General features: G+C 42.8%; 1 protein-coding gene across 1 annotated transcript in view; it reads left to right on the top strand.

The window, feature by feature from the left end:
• The first annotated feature begins 1,730 nt into the window (after positions 1-1,730).
• VPS51 (VPS51 subunit of GARP complex) overlaps positions 1,731-22,128 on the top strand; it is a 40,120-nt gene continuing 19,722 nt past the window's right edge. The window contains 6 exon segments of the mRNA XM_068259957.1: positions 1,731-1,939; positions 6,814-6,943; positions 12,890-13,036; positions 14,540-14,759; positions 17,321-18,029; positions 18,152-18,367. Coding sequence (XP_068116058.1) covers positions 1,769-1,939; positions 6,814-6,943; positions 12,890-13,036; positions 14,540-14,759; positions 17,321-18,029; positions 18,152-18,367 — 1,593 coding nt within the window. The 5' untranslated portion in view covers positions 1,731-1,768.

Genomic DNA, 22,128 nt, shown 5'->3' with positions numbered 1-22,128 from the left:
CAGCTTGTTGTGTATACTTCATTTTTATGCTGAGAGGTGGTGAGGTCGGTTGTCTAATCTTCGGTTTCAATAAATCCCCTCTCTCACATTTTCTTACTCCCTCCTCTACTTTTTGTAATGCACTTCCCTCATATTTTCTCTCTAAAAATCTTTTCTTTATTGTCTCGGCCTGAGAGTTATAATCTGTCAATTCCGAACAGTTCCTACGAATTCTTAAAAATTGACTTTTTGGAATGTTGGACAACCATTTAAGCATATGGCAACTATCTTGATATATGTAGCTATTTGTATCTACTTTTTTAAAAAAGGTTTTGGTCTTAATCTTCCCCCTTCTATAAAAATTGTTAAGTCTAAAAAATTGACCTCTGTGTTACTATATTCACTTGTAAATGTCAGATTGTATTCATTAGTATTCAACCATGTGAGAAAGGTTAATAGCTTCTCCCTCCCCCCCCCCCCCCCCCCCCACACACACACACAAAAAAAGCGTCATCTATAAATTTTTTCCACATTACCAGGTCCGCACCTGGGCTCTCAGGGCCCCCCAAAACAAATTTCTCCCAATAGGCCATATATGAAATCTACTACACCAAAAACGCTTCACAAAACCGCAAAATGCTAGCTGAAACGCTACAGAAAAAAAAGAAAAAGCGTTTCAAAATCTGCTAGCATTTTGCAGATCTGCTAGCGGGTTTTGGAGTGCACCAGGCCTAAAAAAAGATTTAAACAATTATGCTGGCCAGCTTCCTAGCTTGCTGCACAGTTTTTTGGCAGTTGGACAGAGCAACTGCCAATCACTAAGTTCTTTTGAAAATAAATAAATCCCTGAGAATCCCCTATGAAAAGATGAACTAGTCCAAAACCTGTCGCTTCTGTCAGCTTTCTACTACCTACTGTAAGTGACAGCAACATAGGAGAAAAGTCATTTATGGCTCATTTTACTCTGGAAAAAAAATACTTCTTATTTGTATGTGTGTTACAATTTTTTGCCATAGTGTAAAAGGGGCCTCGGGATAGGTGATGGGCAGGGCATAATAAAGTATTGGTTATTTACATTACTAATATCTTACTATTAGCAGCTTATCCCAGCACCCAACTGATGCAGCGCTGTGATAATATATACTCCTGGTTAGTGCATCAGGCCCTGCCACAGCATTCTTATCATTCATTTTTCTTCCTATTATCAATAGCAAGTCAGAAAAAAGTTCCAAAGGAAAAGGACTGGAATAAAGCTTTGGAGACATATTTACACTGATCTGTACATGAGTCCTGAAAGGAGGACAGGGTTTTCTACCTGTCCCTAAAAAGAAGGGAGTTGTAGAGCAAGAAAATAAAAACACTGGCCACTCAAACTTTAGATCACTCTATAATAAAGAATTTAATGAAGCACATAACTTTTTGACCTTTACAGTTAAATAGCATACTAAATTCTAGAGCTAAAACATAAAAGTGTCTGAACTGAGGAAAGGACACGGGATAATGATTCAAGAGAGGCTCAGTTGCTCCTCCAAAAAGCTACAGCTGAGATCTGTAGCTGTAGACTTGCACCTTGTGATTAAGAATTCATTTACTGTACGCGATGCAGTCATTTTCTACATCTAAATGAAAAAATTATTTGTAACACAAGCTATGTTATGAATACAGTATGTACAACCCAGTGAAATCCCTGTACTGCGCAGAAGCAGACTAGCGTCGCTACAGTGCGCATATGCAGTAAACAGCTGATGGCGCGCATGCGTAGTGCTGCCCTAGCGTGCAGTATACGGACATGGCAACCCCGGCCACTATGGAGGAAGAGGAGGCTGGAAGGAAAAGGAAAGCCCACGGCATGTTGAAGCTCTATTATGGTATAACGGAGGAGGGGAAGGGCAGCGAGAAGCTGCTGGATCCTACAGACATCGATGGCGTTCACTTCAGCCCGGAGCAATACCTCACCAAGGTGACGTCACCTCAGCAGATCTTCACTGGGATATTGTCATTGCGTTACAGGTGTTACTTCCGGGTTCCGAAATCCCATTGTAACTCCACTTGCTCACGCCATATGTACACAGAGGATGGTGTGCCTTGTTTAACAATGACATCTGGCCAACTTCAAATTGTTCTACTAAAAACTGTTGTTATTGTTTATGTACAATTATGCAGAACTTGACAGACCACTTTCCTTTAAAAACCTGATAGGCGTTTTATTTGCATCATTATGGTGCACTTTTAAAGTTTGGCAGCCTTTTTTGTGCAAGTTCTCATTTAGAATCTTTGGAGCAAATAAGCGTGGAATTAATGCACAGAGTATGAATGTACAACAACACAAGATGCAAAAGTATTTAATGCGGTTGAATTTGAGCATCTTTGATCTGATCTGATGCATTTCTTGTGTAGCACTGTCAGATAGTACCCACCTTTAGTTTTAATTGGGGGAAAAAATGCATCAGTTGCATATGTAGATTTATTTAGCCATACATGCATCATTCAAGGCTGTTACTTATAGTCTCTACTAAATTATTGGGCGTTATTTACTAATGTTCTCCAGGCTGGTGATGACCATTGAAGAACATATGTGATACAGCAAACCTGACCTGCTTAATAAACATTATTATAAGAAATTTCAGCCCTAATTTACGTTCTGTATTGATCTCCAGCCCTGGACAGTTTTAGTAAGGCCTCTTTTCAAAGGACAGCTGAACGGCTCATTTATCGAGCAGTTCAGCTGCTGGCTACAAGCGTTTGACAAACAGTGTTACCCATCAGGGCTGATTCACACTACAAGAGCTTTTTAAGCGCTAGTGATTTGAAAAGCTCTCGCTAATGCAAAGCTATGGGGGATTTTTACAAAATCACATTGCTCCAATGTGAACACACACATAGTATAACATTACCAAGAGCTTTTAAAATCACAAAGCGCTTAGAAAAGCTTTTGTAGTGTGAAGGAGCCCACAGTGAATAATTGTCTCATGACCCGTATGAGCATGGTAACCGTCGTGCTCAGCTGCGACTACATTGGGGGTGCCTATGCTGTGTGCTAGCAAGAGCCCAGCTGGTGAATGGAAGCAGACGACAGGCGGTTAATTCACTGCTTTTAGCTGTTCATGGAAAATATGTCTCGGCCTTAGTGTCAGTGCCTATAGTAGCAAATATACAGTAGTAGATGTACCTATAGAATGCCATAAGTGGATATCTGTCATACCAAAAAGGTCACTGAAGAATCCACCACCAGTTAGCCAGGTATAAAGAGGAACTGCAGCTTACTCAAATCAGTTAAAAGCCCAAATCACATACAGAATCAAAAATTAATAATTCTTACAACAGTTGCACATTTCGTATTTTAAATGTTGTGACATAACTCACAGCACCTCCCTCCCCCTTTAGCATCCCCCATTGTGCTCAGCTGAAATTTTCATCTGGAGCAGAACGTCAATGATGGGCGGGGAGGAAGTGTCAGTACTCCCTACTCCCTCCTCCCTCCCTTTATCAGGAACGCCCACTCACTCGCCGCTATAAGTTCCTATCTGTACAGTGTGATGGGGAGCTGCGCCTTGTGTGGTCTTGAGGTAATTTAGCTCAATGATAGTGTACTAATAGCTGTATTAGTACACTATCGTTTTGAGGTAAATTACTTCTAGACCGCACACAGCGCACTGTTCATATAGGAACTAATAGCAGCGAGTGGAGGTGGTGTTCCTGATGACGGGCAGAAAGGAGGAAGTACTCACACTTCCTCCCTGCCCATTTTCAAGCTCTGCATTATGGATGAGCAGAGCGGGGGACAGGCACTAAAGGGGAAGTATGGTGCTGTGACTCTTATGTCACAGCACAGCTAATAAAAAAAAAAAAAAGCATTAAATTCATTTTATTTATAAACAAGGTTAGGGGTACTTTAAAGCCTCTTTCACATGGGATGTTAAACTACCTGTTCGTCGGGCAGTTGATACTCCCAACTGCAGGCCACGAGCACCATTCTGGTGCAATTAAAATGAACCTGAATGGCAGTATTTGTAACATTACACGTCAGTTCTTTACACACAGTGGTGTTACCTGGTGGCAAAAAGCCGTAACATGTCAGGTCTGTGCGCTGTCACGCTCAGACGAAACTGAAAGGGGGAAGCCAATTAATTTATCTGTATGTTTTTGGGATGTGGGAGGAAACCGGAGTGCCCAGAGGAAATCCACACAGACGTGGGGAGAACATACAAACTCAGTGCAGTTAGTGCCCTGGCTGGGATTCAAACCGGGGAATGGCAAGAGAAATAACCACTATGCCACCATGCTTTAGCCTCCTGTATGCAAAAGGCCTTACTTGCCTTGGCTGATAAAGCTCTACATATTAATTCCATCAAGGTTCCCCCTATATGTTGACTGTTACATTTTCCAGATCTCTAGATTTATGACAGCAATAAGTAATGGCTACTGAGTTTAGTGCAGTGATGTCAGAGTTACTGCAAAACATGATTGGAGCTGAGAATCTGAAAACGAGTGGTTGGTTCCATGTGAGCCAGAGCCTTCCTCATCCGCTTAGAAAACTCAGCAATGTTGTGATTGACCTTGTGCCTAGCTCAAATAGATGCAGGGATATGCTAGTGTATATGTAGTGCTGTTATCTAGATGCCATCCTCTGAATAAAGAGCAAGACAAATATAATCATGTGACCAGATTGCTTTTTAATCAGTCTAGGTTTGTGAATAGGACTGTAAGGAATGTGCCAAAAGGTGACAAAAATAAAAAGAAGCAAAAATGAGTGCTAACCTTTTAGTTCATACCTCCTGGATAATTAGCATTTATTGAAAAAAAAAACTTTTAGTAAAAGCTTCACAAAAAAATAGCCAATAATAATTGGTTTAGTTCCTGGAGGTTAGTACTTTTATGCTTGCATTATTACTTGTTTTAATTATTTTATCATTTTGGACTACTTTCCTCATATACCTATTCATAAGCAGTCCGGTTTACTGGATTTTTACATCCATCCAATTTATTTTTTTTGGCAGTGCAATTTATCAGGAGAACTCACAAGGACCCACTCCGTACTGGAGACTCCTATATTCACCACTTGCCAGCAAATAACTTGTAGTTGGTTTTTCAGCCTTGTGACTGCCACCCACAGTTTCTTCGCCATCTCTGTGGCTCCTAGTTTTGTTGCTATTTTTCTGAGGATTTGTAACCCCCAGGGCATCATGGCCCGGTTCACATCTGCGTTTTTTTGCAGTGGTTTTCTGACTTAAAAAGTCTGAAATTCCAGAAGTGAACCGGAGGCGGGGCCGGAGCATCGGTGAGTGGCTGCGCCAACACAGGATGTCTGCGGGGGACCGTTAGAAGCCCCGGGTAAGTTCAACTCATTTTCCCCTGACCCCCCCTACAGTATCCCTTTAAGTCCTCTTTCACAGTGCAACGTTAACCTTCCTGGCGGTTAATTGTTTTTGCCGAAAAGGCAAAAATCCTTTTTTTTTTGGTTTTTTTTTTTTTGTTTCATGTAAAGCTACCAGAGTGGTAGGTACATGAAACACCACTAGAGGGCGCATGTGTCCCTCTAGTGCGATCGTCGCCAGCATCAATAGCAAACAGGGGAACGCGTATATAACGCGTTCCCCTGTTTGGCTTCTCCTGTCGCCATGGCGACGATCGGAATGACGTCAGCCGACGTCCTGACGTCAGACGCCTCCGATCCAGCCCATAGCGCTGCCCGGAACTCATTGGTCCGGGCAGGGCTCTGGCGGGGGGGGGCCCTCTTGCGCCGCTGCGTGCGATCGCCGCAGAGCGGCGGCGATCAAGCTGTACGCGCAGCTAGCAAAGTGCTAGCTGCGCGTACAGCATTTTAAATGAAGAAAATCGCCCCACCAGGGGCTGAGATATCTTCCTGCGCGGCATAGCCCGAGCTCAGCTCGGGCTTACCGCCAGGAAGGTTAAAGTCGCACGTTAGAAAATTTTTAATGTGGACTAACGCACAGCAATATTAAGTCTGTGCAACATTCACAGTGCACACGTTGCATTGTGTGTAACGTGTAGCAATATTTAGAAAGTGCTGCATGCTGTGCGTTTAGCAATACATCTGCTGCGTTGTGTGTGTTGCACATGCTCAGTAATGGTTTTTTTTTGTTGTTTTTTTTAATGTAACGCATGCGCCATTTTAGTTCCATCACTGTGCGATGAAAACGGTGCACCAAACGCAGGGCTAAAGAATGTACTATAATGTCCAAGTCATAGTCTTTCAATGTGTTGCATTAGGGGCACGTTATGCGACCTTAACGTCGCATCAAACGCACCGTCCCACTGTGAAAGAGGCCTAAAGGTAAGCCAATACTTACCATCAAATTTTAAATAGTTTTTAGATATTTTATTGCTATTGGACACCTTCTTTTATTCAGCTGAATCACTAAAACACCTTGGCCCATATGTAATTACTTTTTCTCCTGAGTTTTCACCTAGGAGATAGTTTTTCTTCTTACAATTAAAATAAATAATTTTTCAGCACCTTGCAATTGAAAAAGTTGTAAGTGTATAGGTGCTATCCAAATGATTTCGAGTATTTTATTGCTAGTTGATGACTTAAAAGGCATTTTATTACAAGTTGTGAAAATATCACCTAGGAGAAAACTCAGGAGAAAAAGTGAATTGCATATAGGCTCTTGCCTTCAACTTAAGAATATGATGTTCAGCTGGTATGCCCCTGCACTTATTTCCCTGTTTTGTAAATGAACTAGTGATTGCTTGCCAACATCCAACCAAATGTTTATTTTGAGTGGCTTTAACACTTAATATACAGAGTATATGATGCATGATAAGGTAGTTCTTCAAAACGCTTTAATATTTGCATATCTTTATCTGCAGTTACGGAAAGAGAGCTCCTTGGCAGAGCTGATGGATGTAGAAACAGACATGGTTCGTCAGATACGAGCTTTGGACAGTGACATGCAGACCTTGGTCTATGAGAACTATAACAAGTTCATCTCTGCAACAGGTAATGGGGATGGAGGGATAACAGCAGCTAGCCACACTGTTTCATAGAATCTACATCTACAATCTACAGACATCAATTAAATGTTACCTATTAAAGCTAGCGGCACATTATGGCTGATTCTGGAAAAGGATTAATCAATCTTAGTAGAAATTATTCAGATAATAGTGATTGATGTGCTACTCTATCCCACTCAGATAAAGTTGCTTTTTTGCTAGCTTTGTACCAGACTATGAAACAAACAGCGGCGTGGGCACCAATCTGCATTTGCAAGCATTTTGGTTCTTATAACATGCAGTAGTATTACAAGTGCAAACATTATACTGTACAGCACCAGTCCAGGATAACTGTTCAGCACATAAAGACAGCGAGGGATCAACAATTGTTTCCTGCTTCCTCACAGACACTTACTCAGTTCTATGGTGGGAAGAAAGCTTGCTGCCATTTGGAGAGGAGCAGCATTTTTACAAAAAATATTTATAAATGATTTAGTCAGCGTTTCCCCATTGTAAAATCTTTCCTCTGCCTGATTTACATTCTGACATTTATCACATGGTGACATCTTTACTGCTGGCAGGTGATGTCTGAAAAGAGATGATGCATTTTTTGGCAATTAGAAATAGTATTAACAGATGTTATTTCCACAATGCAATAAGGCTCCCACAGTGTGATGTCAGCACCCTGGTTCTGACGTCACACTGTGGGAAGGGTTTCACCACAATATCCGCCATACAGAGCTTCCTGATGATTACTTTGGGAAAAGGTAAAGATTTCTTATGGGAAAGGGGGTATCGGCTACTGATTGGGATGAAGTTCAATCCTTAGTTACGGTCTCTCTTTAAAATGCCACACTCCTCCCTGTGCCAATCACGTCACGCACCCTCCTGAAACTAGCGTGCGAGTCACGTTGAAGGGCACAACTAGTACTTCAAAATGTGTCATCACCATTACTTGCTGCTCGTGATGTAACTGTCACTCGGTGGTTACGCGTGTAACAAACACTAGCCGTGCTACATCTCTAGCTATGAGAGAGAAAGGATCCTGCTCTGTTGGAGACTGGAGATGACAATGTAGGTATGACGCGATCAGACTGCCTGCCAAGCATATGGAGCAGGTTGTTCGCTAATAGTTGAGATAGAAGAATATAATCAAGACCATGCCATTTAGAACAATACCTTTAACACATTTACACCCCTCTTTAGCTCAACTATTGGCTACCAACTTGCTCCACATGCTTGGTAGGCATATGGAGCAGACATTGCTGGACCAAAAAAAGTAGGTCTGTTGCGTTGTGGCAAAAAAGACAATATATTCTAATGGCATGCATACGGTCCAATGATAAATCTTTGAACTGTATGCAACGCACCGGCAAAATGTGATGCGATTTTATCACCATTGCGATCCTATTTTTCAGGGTGCGCAATGAAATGGCTACAGTGTGAAAGTACCCTTGCACTACATAGTTACAGTGGAGGAAATAATTATTTGACCCCTCACTGATTTTGTAAGTTTGTCCAATTACAAAGAAATGAAAAGTCTCAGAACAGTATCATTTCAATGGTAGGTTTATTTTAACAGTGGCAGATAGCACATCAAAAGGAAAATCGAAAAAATAACCTTAAATAAAAGATAGCAACTGATTTGCATTTCATTGAGTGAAATAAGTTTTTGAACCCCTACCAACCATTAAGAGTTCTGGCTCCCACAGAGTGGTTAGACACTTCTACTCAGTCACCCTCATTAAGGACACCTGTCTTAACTAGTCACCTGTATAAAAGACACCTGTCCACAGAATCAATCAATCAAGCAGACTCCAAACTCTCCAACATAGGAAAGACCAAAGAGCTGTCCAAGGATGTCAGAGACAAAATTGTAGACCTGCACAAGGCTGGAACTGGCTACAAAACCATTAGCAAGAATCTGGGAGAGAAGGTGACAACTGTTGGTGCGATTGTTCGAAAATGGAAGGAGCACAAAATGACCATCAATCGACCTAGCTCTGGGGCTCCATGCAAGATCTCACCTCGTGGGGTGTCAATGGTTCTGAGAAAGGTGAAAAAGCATCCTAGAACTACACGGGAGGAGTTAGTGAATGACCTCAAATTAGCAGGGACCACAGTCACCAAGAAAACCATTGGAAACACATTACACCGCAATGGATTAAAATCCTGCAGGGCTCGCAAGGTCCCCCTGCTCAAGAAGGCACATGTGCAGGCCCGTCTGAAGTTTGCTAATGAACACCTGAATGATTCTGTGAGTGACTGGGAGAAGGTGCAGTGGTCTGATGAGACCAAAATAGAGCTCTTTGGCATTAACTCAACTCGCTGTGTTTGGAGGAAGAAAAATGCTGCCTATGACCCCCAAAACACCGTCCCCACCGTCAAGCATGGGGGTGGAAACATTTTGCTTTGGGGGTGTTTTTCTGATAAGGGCACAGGACAACTTAATCGCATTAACGGGAAAATGGACGGAGCCATGTATCGTGAAATCCTGAACGACAACCTCCTTCCCTCTGCCAGGAAACTTAACATGGGTCGTGGATGGGTGTTCCAGCACGACAATGACCCAAAACATACAGCAAAGGCAACAAAGGAGTGGCTCAAGAAGAAGCACATTAAGGTCATGGAGTGGCCTAGTCAGTCTCCGGACCTTAATCCAATAGAAAACCTATGGAGGGAGCTCAAGCTCAGAGTTGCACAGAGACAGCTTCGAAACCTTAGGGATTTAGAGATGATCTGCAAAGAGGAGTGGACCAACATTCCTCCTAAAATGTGTGCAAACTTGGTCATCAATTACAAGAAACGTTTGACCTCTGTGCTTGCAAACAAGGGTTTTTCCACTAAGTATTAAGTCTTTTATTGTTAGAGGGTTCAAAAACTTATTTCACTCAATGAAATGCAAATCAGTTGCTATCTTTTATTTAAGGTTATTTTTTCGATTTTCCTTTTGATGTGCTATCTGCCACTGTTAAAATAAACCTACTATTGAAATGATACTGTTCTGAGACTTTTCATTTCTTTGTCATTGGACAAACTTACAAAATCAGTGAGGGGTCAAATAATTATTTCCTCCACTGTACATAGTTATTTGTTTTAACAAAATACATACGTCCATCGAGTTCAACCAGAAAACAAAGTACAACACCAGCTTGCTCCCTCACATATCCCTGTTGATCCAGAGGAAGGCGAAAAACCCTTACAAGGCATGGTCCAATTAGCCCCAAAAGGGAAAAAAATCAGATGGCAATCAGATAAAATCCCTGGATCAACACTACTGGGCATTACCTAATAATTATAGTTATGGATGTCTTTCAATGCAAGGAAAGCATCTAAGCCCCCTTTAAATGCAGATATAGAATTTGCCATAACTACTTCCTGTGGCAATGCATTCCACATCTTAATCACTCTTACTTTTAAGAACCTTTTCCTAAATAAATGGCTAAAACGTTTTTCCTCCATGCCCAGATCATGTCCTCTAGTCCTTTGTGAAGGCCTAGGGACAAAAAGCTCTTCTGCCAAGCTTTAATATTACCCTCTGATGTATTTATACAAGTTAATTAGATCCCCTCTAAGGCGTCTTTTCTCTAGACTAAATAAACCCAGTTTATCTAACCTTTCTTGGTAAGTGAGACCTTCCATCCCTCGTGTCAATTTTGTTGCTCGTCTCTGCACCGGCTCTAAAACTGCAATATCTTTCCTGTAATGAGGTGCCCAGGACTGAATTCCATATTCCATCTAGAGTTTTTATTTCCCTTTTTAACGCATCCCAAAATTTTATTAGCTTTAGCTGCAGCGGCTTGATATTGAATATGATTATTTAACTTGTTGTCGATGAGTACTCCTTAGTCCTTGTCCAAGTTTCATGTCCCCGACTGAATCCCATTTATTTTGTATGGTGTTAGACCATTGGTATGATCAAAATGCAGATCAAAGTGAGGTTAGTGTATTGATGCAATAGGTAAGATAGTATACTACTGACCTCACAAAAGACTGGAGTCGGGATATGTTAAAGATCACCTGAAGTGAGAGGGATATGGAGGATGACATATTTATTTATTTTTACATTATACAGGTTGCCTGGCTGTCCTGCTGAGCCTCTGTCTCTAATACCCTTAGCTTTAGACCTACAACAAGCATGGTGTTCAGGTGTTTCTGACTGGATTAGCCACATGCTTGTTTCAGGTGTGTGATTCAGACACTACTGCAGCCTGCCAAGGAACAGGTATTGTGGAAAAGGGAATCAATATTGCAGCCTCCATATCCCTCTAAGTTCAGGTGTACTTTAAATTGTATTTATTGACACTTGAATCAATCCATTTCAATGCCCACTGCTTTAGGTTATATGGCAAAAATGACTAAAACCTCTTTCAATGTGAGATTTCTTTCTCATATTGTAAGAGTTTTCAGCCATTTAGGCACATAACCGGAGGAAGTAGGCCTTGGCCCACAAAGTGCATTGTTTCAAGTGCCAAGAAATACCTGCTGATTCCCATCTTTTGTGTGGTAAGTAGTATACTTACCTTACCTATTGTTTCAATATACTAACTTCATTTGAATCTGCTCCACTGGCCTGCATCCATATTGCTAATGGATTAAACGCTAGACATTTTATTGTAGATGTTTACAATGTATTCCTACAGATTCAGTCAGCCCTGGTCAGTGTGTAATAAGTCCTGGTGAAACATTTTGCTAAACACTGCCTGTTGCATTAAAGAGGAGCTGTCAGCCATACTATCTCAGAAAAAAAACAAATATATAAGTAGATAAATACTTTTCTCTACTTACATAACATATGTATTGCACTGTCCACGTTATGATTCATGTGAATTTATATAAAGGAAAAGTAGAGAATCCTATTCTAGACATTTTCCATATTTACTGTGGCTATTTTGAAGCCAGTCGTGATGTAATATCCGCCCCTAGTCTCCTCTGCCTGATTTGCCCTCCCTTCACTATAGAAAGTTCATTGTTTCAGCCTGAGAAATGTTGGCCAATCAGAGAGGAACAGAGGTGTGGGAGGGGGAAACAGGAGGGAAAGAGGCTTCAGCCAATCAGGCTGCAATTAGTTAAGTCTGAGGGGAATTAGAGAAGCAAAAAAAGACAACCCAGCATGCCCTGCAACTTCTCTTTTGTGTACCAAATTTTCTGTGTACCAAATAAGAGTCATGTAAATTGGAGAAAGGTAATTTCTTAACAAGAAAAGTAATGGTGATTTTAAAGGACTTCCGAGGCCAAAATCCGGCCCCCAAATGTAAAAAAAGTTATCTACCTGTATGACTTTCTAAGGCACGGAGGACGCCGTCCGCGCCCTCCGTGCCGTTCCGCCGGGTCCCCGCCTCTCAATACGACCCCGAATGGCTCCCGACCCCACGGCCAGGGTCGGGCTCTGCTGCCTGTATAAAGATGGCCGCCGACCCTGGCCGCGGCTGCGCACTCCGCATGGCCGCTACTGCGGCTGCGCAGCACTAGGGCCAACCCCCCGATCCACGCAACAGGCTGTTTCCTGTAGCGTGGATCGGGGGGTTGGCCCTAGTGCTGCGCAGCCGCAGTAGCGGCCATGCGGAGTGCGCGGCCAGGGTCGGCGGCCATCTTTATACAGGCAGCAGAGCCCGACCCTGGCCGTGGGGTCGGGAGCCATTCGGGGTCGTATTGAGAGGCGTGGACCCGGCGGAACGGCACGGAGGGCGCGGACAGCGTCCTCCGTGCCTTAGAAAGTCATACAGGTAGATAACTTTTTTTACATTTGGGGGCCGGATTTTGGCCTCGGAAGTCCTTTAACTTTTGGATTGCCTGATTAGCATCCTTATTACTTGTTTGCCAGATAAAAATAAAGAATTGATTTTTGGTTTTATGCCCGACAGTTACTCTTTAAGTGTCTGAACTTCTGCTTGTCTGATGCCTTGCATAAAAAATTGTTCCAAGGATAAGGCAAACCTCTCTGATTCCACAGATACCATTCGTAAGATGAAAAATGACTTTAAAAAGATGGAGGACGAGATGGATGGACTTGCGACTAACATGGCAGTGATCACAGAATTTAGTGCACGCATCAGCAGTACTCTGCAGGAGAGACACCAGCATATCACTAAGCTTAGTGGTGAGTGGCTGTCATTAATGTTAAAATAAATGCCATACGTTGAGATGTCAGGATTAATGTAATATTCTAGTACAATATTAGAAGTATCCCAATGTGAAATGATCATAATGGTGCTGTTTTAGGGTCTGCACACTCTAAAAGAAGGGGAGAGGTGAATACTGCTCTGCACCTCTTCCCTCGCTTCCCAAGATTCACCCTCTACTACCATAGTATGGGGCTGTTTTTACCAAGTGTGGTGGGGAGATGGTAATTTAATTCTCTGGCTATAATGTTTTTGTACCTGATGCATATATGCAGATCAGCATTCAGGCTCTTCTGTCACACGTCTTATCTACATAGTTTAACTACTGAGTGAATTAAGGAAGGTGCTCATTAACAGTACAATTTTCTATTTCAATCGACTTCCCAATTCTATATTATCATTTTGAAGGAAAAGACCTGAAATCATCAATGATCATAAAAGTGTATAATCAATCCAAACAATTCAGATGAAATCAATCCTGGATCGACCACTGGCAGGGAAACCAACCAATAAGACGATCATTTGATGTCGATTGGCAACATCAGCGCTCGCTAATTTCGACCTGATCACTATTACATTGTTTTCCAAGTGCATATGCCATCTATCTTCGTTGGGCAAAGCTTTTATTGATAGTTAATGAATCTAAGTAGCATTTTACATGTGCTTCTGCCACTAAAGGGTTATCTCTGCCTTTAAACTCTTAGATGGAAAGTGCTTAAAATAGATGAGTACAGCAAGGCCAAGCAATGAGCCAGCACTGTGGCCATTCACAGCTCTAGAGGTCAACAGTGATGAGTCTTCTGATAACAGCATGGAATGTGCAGCTAACATCCTGAGGGGACTTGCCCATAGCTTTTGTATGCAAAATCAGTTCAGGTCTTTAAAGAGAATCTGTACTCTAATATTCTTACACTAAAAAGCATACCATTCTATTCCTTATTTTCTCCTGTGCCCCTCTGTGCTGTTTCTGCCACTCTCTGCTGCAATCCTGGCTTGTAATTAACAGTTTTAGGCAATGTTTACAAACAAACTAACCAGCTTCTAATAGGCTCAGCTAAGCATAGTGTGTGAGTATGCAGGGGGCCTGCAGAGGGTGTGTATCGCTTCTACCAATCACAAGCAGCCCTGCACATTCCACACAGTCAAAGCCTTAGCCCGACAAACAGGACAGAGGAAAGATACATTGATTTATTACAGAGACAGTGTAATTAGGAAGAGCTGCAGTAAGCCCCAGCACATTAGAACAGGCATATGAACTCATAGGATAGAAGAACTAAGGCTGAAAAAATTGTTACAGAGTCTCTTTAAGTGATGTATTTGAGTATTATGATATTATATTTTCCCTATAACTGTTGGTGGATGTTTGGTCTTGCTACAACTCACACAAAATGAAATGTATATGATTTGTTTTGCATGGTTTCATCTTGTTTTACAACTCTGAGCTCTTCAGTAATGTTTTATGTCCGTTCTCTGTCTTGCAGGTGTTCACACGCTCCTGCGTAAGCTGCAGTTTCTGTTTGAGCTCCCTGCTAGACTGAAAAAGTGCATTGAACTTGGTGCTTTTGCCCAAGCTGTGTCCTATCATGCTAAAGCCAAAAGTGTCCTCCAGCAGTACCATCACATGCCTTCCTTCCATGGTATTCAAACTGACTGCCAGGCCATCATGGCAGGTCTAGCTGATACACTGCGACAGAGATTCAGGTATCGCTTCTTGTTTTCTTCATTAATGCTAGTTTATTTGTAAATCTGATCTTTTATCAGTCCTTCCACTCTTGTGCAAATTATGGCTCTTTTCCACTGAAGATTGCAAATGCACTGCATTTGTGATTTTTCTATTTTACAGCATGCAATTTTCTGTGCATTTCAGTGCAATTTTTTTGTGTTGTTGGTCGGTTTTCATTGTTTAAATGCATTTGCTTGATTCTAAAGATTCGTAGCTTGTAATGTGTTGGAGAAAAACCTAATTACATTAGTGGAAAAGGGGCTCTGATTATTATATTCATGGGGGCTTGTGCGATCAAAGAATCGTTAGCCAAACGCATGCATTCCAAAATTCAGACGAGAGCATATACAGTGGATAAGTGCCCTTATAGCCATCCTAGAGGTGCGTTTATTTTCGCCCGAAACGTTTGTTTGATCAGTTTGGGTGACAGTTTATGAATGATATTTGCATCAAATACTTTCGATTTTGATGCAAATTTATGTTCATTTTATGAAAATGCATGCAGCTTGGATTTAGACCAGTCAAGAGTTGTTTGCATCTCAGTGACTATTTTATTTCCTTTTAAACAACACACGTTGCATGGCTGTTCTGCTGGTCTTTCTGGCATGAGTAGTGTATGAATCACACACCTGAAACAAGCATGCCGGTAATCCAGTCAAACATCTGATCTGCATGCTTGTTCGGGATCTATGGCTAAAAGTATTAGAGGCAGGGGATCAGTGGGACAGCCAGGTAATTTGCATTGTTTAAAAGGAACTAAATATGGCAGCCTCCATATTCCTCTCACTTCAGGGATCCTTTAACCACTTAAACCCCCGCGGTACGAATTTCTCCGTCCCTTTTTTTCCCCCCTAAAAAACTAGGGACGGAGAAATCCGTACCTTCCGCGCTACCGCTGCTGTCCGCGCTCCCACCGCTGGTGCGCGCGCACCCGCCGATCGTGCACGCCGCCGCCTGCTCGCACGGAGATCAATGAACGGGAAAATCCATTCCCGTTCGTTGATCTAAGCCCCCGCAATGATCGCGCTGCTTCTATTAGAAACAGCGCGATCATAGTGATTCTCCCAGCCTCCTACTGCTTCCTGTAAGCGTCCGGAAGGACGCTTACAGGTCGCATGTAAACAAACACACTGTGGCCATCTTGTGGCCAAATAGTAAACTACACCCTAAAAGCATTTTACATAAACAAACATTACATTTACACAATAAATTAACTCATTACCTCCCACACTCCCCAATTTTTTTATTTTTTTTTTGTAATTAAAAAAAAAAAAAATACAATAAAAAAAAACAACATAAATAGTTACCTTAGGGACTGAACTTTTTAAATATTTATGTCAAGAGGGTATAACACTGTTACTTTATAAACTGCGGGCTTGTAATTAGGGATGGATGCAAAACTGAAAAAAATGCACCTTTATTTCCAAATAAAATATTGTCGCCAAACATTGTGATAGGGACATAATTTAAATGGTTTTATAACCGGGACAAATGGTTAAATACATTTCATGGGTTTTAATTACAGTAGCATGCTTTATTTAAAAACTATAATGGCCGAAAACTGAAAAGTAATAATTTTTTCCCACATTTTTTCCTATTTTCCCATTAAAACACATTTAGAATAAAATAATTCTTGGCATAATTTCCCACCTAAAGAAAGCCTAATTGGTGGCGAAAAAAACAAGATATAGTTCATTTCATTGGGATAAGTAATAATAAAGTTATAGACGAATTAATGGAAGGAGCGCTGAAAGGTGAAAATTGCTCTGGTGTTCAAGGGGTAAAACCCCTCAGTGGTGAAGTGGTTAAAGGACCACAATTACAAACAATTGTAAAAATAAAAATGCACGTTTATACATAGATATAATATATACATTTGTCTAACTTTTTTCTGATGTTGCTGGATCGCCTCAATTTGACTTTGTTTTACTGCCTTGTTTGCATAGATAACAGCACTAGTTGTTTAACACTTTCTGTACAGGAAAACAAAATGGGACTCTATCGACCATCTGATTTAATAATTTTATTTTATTGGATAAAATGCGGTGCCGCAACAAGCGTAACTGATCGATGATTCGACCAAAATAAGTTGAATGCGTTGATCAGACATGCTGGAAAGCTCTTGGTCGAAAGTGCTCGATTGTGTGTGGTAAAGGTGTTTGATATCACGACGACCGAGGAATACAACGGACCCACGGTCGCTGTCCCCCAAATGTAAAATCTCAGCTATGCTGCTGCCACAACTCCCGGCCTCATCCTCCGTCACTCCCACATGGCACCAGACGTGTGTGATATCACTACATGGTGCAAGCCAAATGTGGCACATGCACCACATGGCGCTTGGGCGTGACAGATTAAGGAAGCCAGGAGTCGCGGCCCAGCTAGAGGTGAGTTTTTGCACTAAACGGGCACCGGGTGGGGGTATCTACACCTGGGGAGGAGGCCAGGATAAGGATGCTTTTGGCACAGGACAACTGCAGCTCTTAACACTATTGTACTGTGTTTTGTTTTGTCTTAAAATCTGTTCTCCCTTCCTTAGGGACCCTTCCTCTTCCTCGCAGGAACTATCTGAATGTATTGAACTGCTCTTGAGTTTGGAGGAGCCAGCTCATGTGCTGTGTGATGAATTTCTGGCTCATGGACGTGGCCGCTTAGCTTCTCACCTCAGTGAACTAGAGGGAGCAAGTGACATTCTGGAATTTGTTGACAGGGGTTGTGGTGGCTTCATTAGTGATGCCTGTCTCCTAGCCGCTTCCTACCAGAGCCTCTTCTGTAAAGAACCTGGTAGCACAGCACAGATGGCTGAACAGAAGCTGACAGCATTTCTGGATGACCTAAGTGAAGGCTACTTTGATTTGGTGGAGAAGCGTTTACAAGAAGAAAAAAATCCAGGAGACAACTCGCTTTTAGTCCGAGCACTGGATCGTTTCCACCGGCGGCTACAGGCACCATCCAAGTTGGTACCGGGGTGCAGTTTTAATCGGAGAGGCACAGAGATTGTGGTTAAGGCTGCACAAGAACGTTTGGCTCAGTACTTGCAGGCCTTAAAAGATTTCTTCCAGGGCTGCATTACTGATGTTCGACAAGCACTCGCTGCACCACGGGTTCCCGGGAAAGAGTCTCCAGCATTGGGAGAGTTGCTGGCCATGCTGTCTGGATCCATCTTAAACCAAATTAAATCTGTATTGGCTGCTGTCCATTTGTTCACAGCTAAAGATGTGGCTTTCTCTGATAAACCCTACTTTAAGGTGAACCAAATGACTCCTATTCCTCATGGATCAAAATCTTCTCCTATTTTGTTCTCATTTCCCAGCTTCTCATAGTGTACTAACACCAATAGTTTTCTTGTTTGTTTTTTATTTCCTGGTAGGGTGAATTTTGCAGTCAAGGTGTCCGTGAAGGGCTAATTGTAGCTTTTATCAAGTCTGTGTGCCAGTCAGCTCGCCAGTTCTGTGACTACCCTGGAGAGAAGGGCGCCAATACCCCACCACTGCTGTTGTTACTTCTTTCTCGTCTTTGCTTGGATTACGAGACTTCAACCATCAGCTATATACTGACTTTGACTGATGAACAGTTCTTGGGGCAGGTAAAATGCCACAGTAAAACGGCGTGCACTTCTGAAAGGACAGCTTGCATACAAATTAGTTAGGAGTATTTAAAGCTCTATACAGTAACTTACCTAAGCCAATCAGCCTTGCCAATGTGTTTACTCCTGATGACTCCCTGCACCAAGTACAACTGCAATTTTATGTATTATACCATTATTGGGAGCATGCATCCACGCCCTTAACCTATAGGAATCCCATACACCATGCTTTTGTACCAGTTCAAGAGAGCAATGCCCATTAAAGCTCTCTTCATTTGTACAAATACAGATAGGATAAAATTGTAGTAATGATATCACCACTTAAAGTGTACATATTATGCATTATACCTTTATTGGGAGCACAAATCCAGGCTCTTAAGGCTCATACACATGCTCAACAAAAGTCTTTTAAATGCACAATTATCAAACAATTTGAAGAAGTTGGACAACTTTTGTCAAGTAAAAGACGTGCAAACGACAAGGCGTTATCACTGATAAGAGGCGACCAACGACTGATAAGATGCAGCTCAAGTCAATCCAACTGTTGGTTTGACTTGAGCTGTGTCTTATCAGTCGTTGGTCGCCTCTTATCAGTGATAAGGCCTTGTCGTTTGCACTTCTTTTACTTAACAAAAGTTGTCCAACTTCTTCAAGTTGTTTGATAATCATGAATTTAAAAGACTTTTGTTGAGCATTTGTATGTGGCTTTAGCCTATTTAGGATGCCTGGACATCATGCATTTTAAAGACAACCTGTAACAAAAAAAAGTCCCTTGGGGGGTACTCGCCTCGGTAGGGGGAAGCTTGAGGGTCCCAATGAGGCTTCCCCCTCTGCTGTAGCTGCAGGCAATCCAGCGCTGGCTCCCCCGAAGTGTCTCGCAATCCTCCCTCGACAAGCTCGACATGGCTAATATAATTAGCTTCCCTGGCTCCAGCCCTATGTACTGTTGCGGCTCTCAGCACGGAGATAGGCGGAAATAGACGATCTCTGTCGAGTCCGCTCTACTACGCAGGTGCAGGAGACTTGCGTCTGCGCAGTAGAGCGGCCTGACTGCGATCAGCTATTTCCGCCTATCTCCGAGCGGAGAGCCGATACTGCGTCTGTGCTGGAGCCGGGCAGGTAAATATTTACATCCCCCGCCGTTCCGGGAGCTTTTTCGCTGCCGCCGTGGGACACAGGAGGATGGGGGAAGCCTCAATAGGATCCAGTGGCTTCCCCCAACCGAGGTGAGTACCCCCCAGGGGAACTTTTTCTCATTACAGGTTTTCTGTAAAGAGAACCCGAGGTGGTTTCTAATAATCTTAATAGCACACAGAGGCTGGGTCTGCAAATAATACCCAGCCTCTGTTGCAACATTGTTTCCCCCCTGGCCCCCTCTGCGCTCTTCTGTGCCCCCATAAATCACAGCCCGCTAGCGACACAGCGTGTCGCAGCCGGCTGTTTACCTCTGCATGTGTCAGTCTGGCTGCTCCCCCGCCTCCTCTATGTCGCCGCTCCCCGTCTACGTCCCTTCCCTCCAATCAGCGACGACATAGAGCAGGTGGGGGAGTGGCCACACTGACACATGCAGAGGTAAACAGCTGGCTGCGACACACTGCATGTCGCCAGCACGGTGATTGATTTATGGGGCACAGCAGAGCGCAGAGGGGGCCTGGGGGGAAACAATGTAGCAACAGAGGCTGGGCATTATATGCAGACGCAGCCTCTCTGTGCTATTAGGATTATTAGAAACCACCTCGGGTTCTCTTTAAACAGTTTTGTCCACAGTGGCTGGATAGTGTAATAGTTAAGGGCTCTGCCTCTGACACAGGAGAAGTGTTTGCAGGAAGAAACGATGTGGCTTTCTCAGATAAATCATACTTTGTCAGGACCTATAAGTATGTAGTCCTTGAGCTAGACTCCCTAACACTGCTAATACCTACTGAGCGCACACTAGTGGCTGCAGCTCAAATGCATTGAAGTCCGCAAGGAGAAAGCGCAATATAAATGTTATTTGTTTTGTCATTGTGCTTCTTGCCTTGTGCTTGCATCCAGAAACTTAAAGGACAACTGAAGTGAGAGGGATATGGAGGCTGCCATATTTATTTCCTTTTAAACACTGCCAGTTGCCTGGCAGCTTGCTGATCTATTTGGCTGCAGAAGAGTCTGAATAACACCAGAACCAAGCATGTGGCTAAACTTGTTAGATCTGACAATAACAAACACCTGATCTGCACATGCTTGTTCAGGTTCTTATGGCTAAAAGTAATAGAGGCAGAGGATCAACAGGATTGCCAGGCAATCTGTATTGTTTAAAAGGAAATACATATGCATACCTCTCAATACAGTTGTCATACAGCGAGTCTGCTCACCATGAATCAGAAGCAATCCCAGAGAGCAATATACATTGTTTCACACCTTCCTCACTGTTACTTTGCTCTTCCTTGCAACGCTGACCCTATTCAACTATACGTAATGGGACAATGCTGCGTTGTGCACAGACGTACATGCAGCAACACGAAGATGTAAACATTATTGATGAATCAAATGCTTTTGGAATGTTCTTAATTAAAATAATAAAGAATGTATTAAAAAAAAGAATGCATCGCTCTGCTGCACAAGTGTGCCCGTCAGACAGTGCTATATTCACTGTTTGATGTCCCTGCATACCGCACGCTGATACACATTGCTGAAATCTGCTTAGCAGTGCAACAGTGTGCCCAGGCCCTTATAGAAGAAAACTGAGCAACGTTTTGTTTTCTTCTTGTTCCCTCTAAAAAGAACTAGAAAACTAAAAAAGAAAAAAAATAATGTTGTGCTTTGGTCCAACAAGCTCTAGATGTTAAGTGCTTAAAGCCAATGGGTACCGGTTTTAAAAACAAAAAGTTAGATACTCACCTAAGGAGAGGGAAGGCTCGGTCCTAATGAGCCTTCCCTCTCCTCTCCCGGTGCCCTTGGTGCTGCGCTGGCTCCCCCGTTCGCGTCCGCCGCCGCAGGGACTTCGGAGGTCTTCAGGAGCACTCGGGCTTCCGAAGACGGGCCGCTCCATACTACGTACGCGCGAGCGCGTCATAGAGGGCGCTTGCGCATGCGTAGTAAGGAGCGGCAGCGTCATTGGGAGCCCGAGTGCTCCCGAAGCCTTCCGAAAGCTCCATTCGGCATGCGGAAGTGGCAGTATTTGACCGAACTGGTCGAATACTGCCACGGGGGATCCTGCGCGGGACCGGGCACCGGGAGAGGAGAGGGAAGGCTCATTAGGACCGAGCCTTCCCTCTCCTTAGGTGAGTATCTGACTTTTTGTTTTTAAAACAGGTAAACATTCACTTTAATGAAAAAAATGAAAATCTGTGTCTAGTGATATGAATCATATACAGGGGTTTGGACAAAATAATGGAAACGCCTTGAAAATCAACAAAATATATTTTAATATGGTGTAGGTCCACCTTTTGCGGCAATTACAGCCTCAATTCTCCGAGGTATTGATTCATACAAATTGTGAATTGTTTCCAAAGGAATTTTAGCCCATTCAGTTAAAACGGCCTCCAGTTCTTTTAAAGACGATGGCGGCGGAAATCGACTTCTTGAATCTCTTGTAATGACCATAAGTTCTCAATAATGTTAAGGTCTGGGGATTGTGGTGGCCAGATGAGATGCTCAAGTTCATTGGAATCTTCCTTGTGCCATTCTTTAACAATTCTAGCTGTATGGATTGGGGCATTATCATCTTTAAAGATGGCATTCCCCTCCGGGAAACAGGTCTTGAACCATAGGATGAACTTGGT

Source organism: Hyperolius riggenbachi, chromosome 11 (genome assembly GCF_040937935.1).
Source record: "Hyperolius riggenbachi isolate aHypRig1 chromosome 11, aHypRig1.pri, whole genome shotgun sequence".
Lineage (NCBI taxonomy): Eukaryota > Metazoa > Chordata > Amphibia > Anura > Hyperoliidae > Hyperolius > Hyperolius riggenbachi.
Note: the sequence above shows the minus strand (reverse complement) of the source record. Positions and strands in the feature narration are given on the sequence as shown.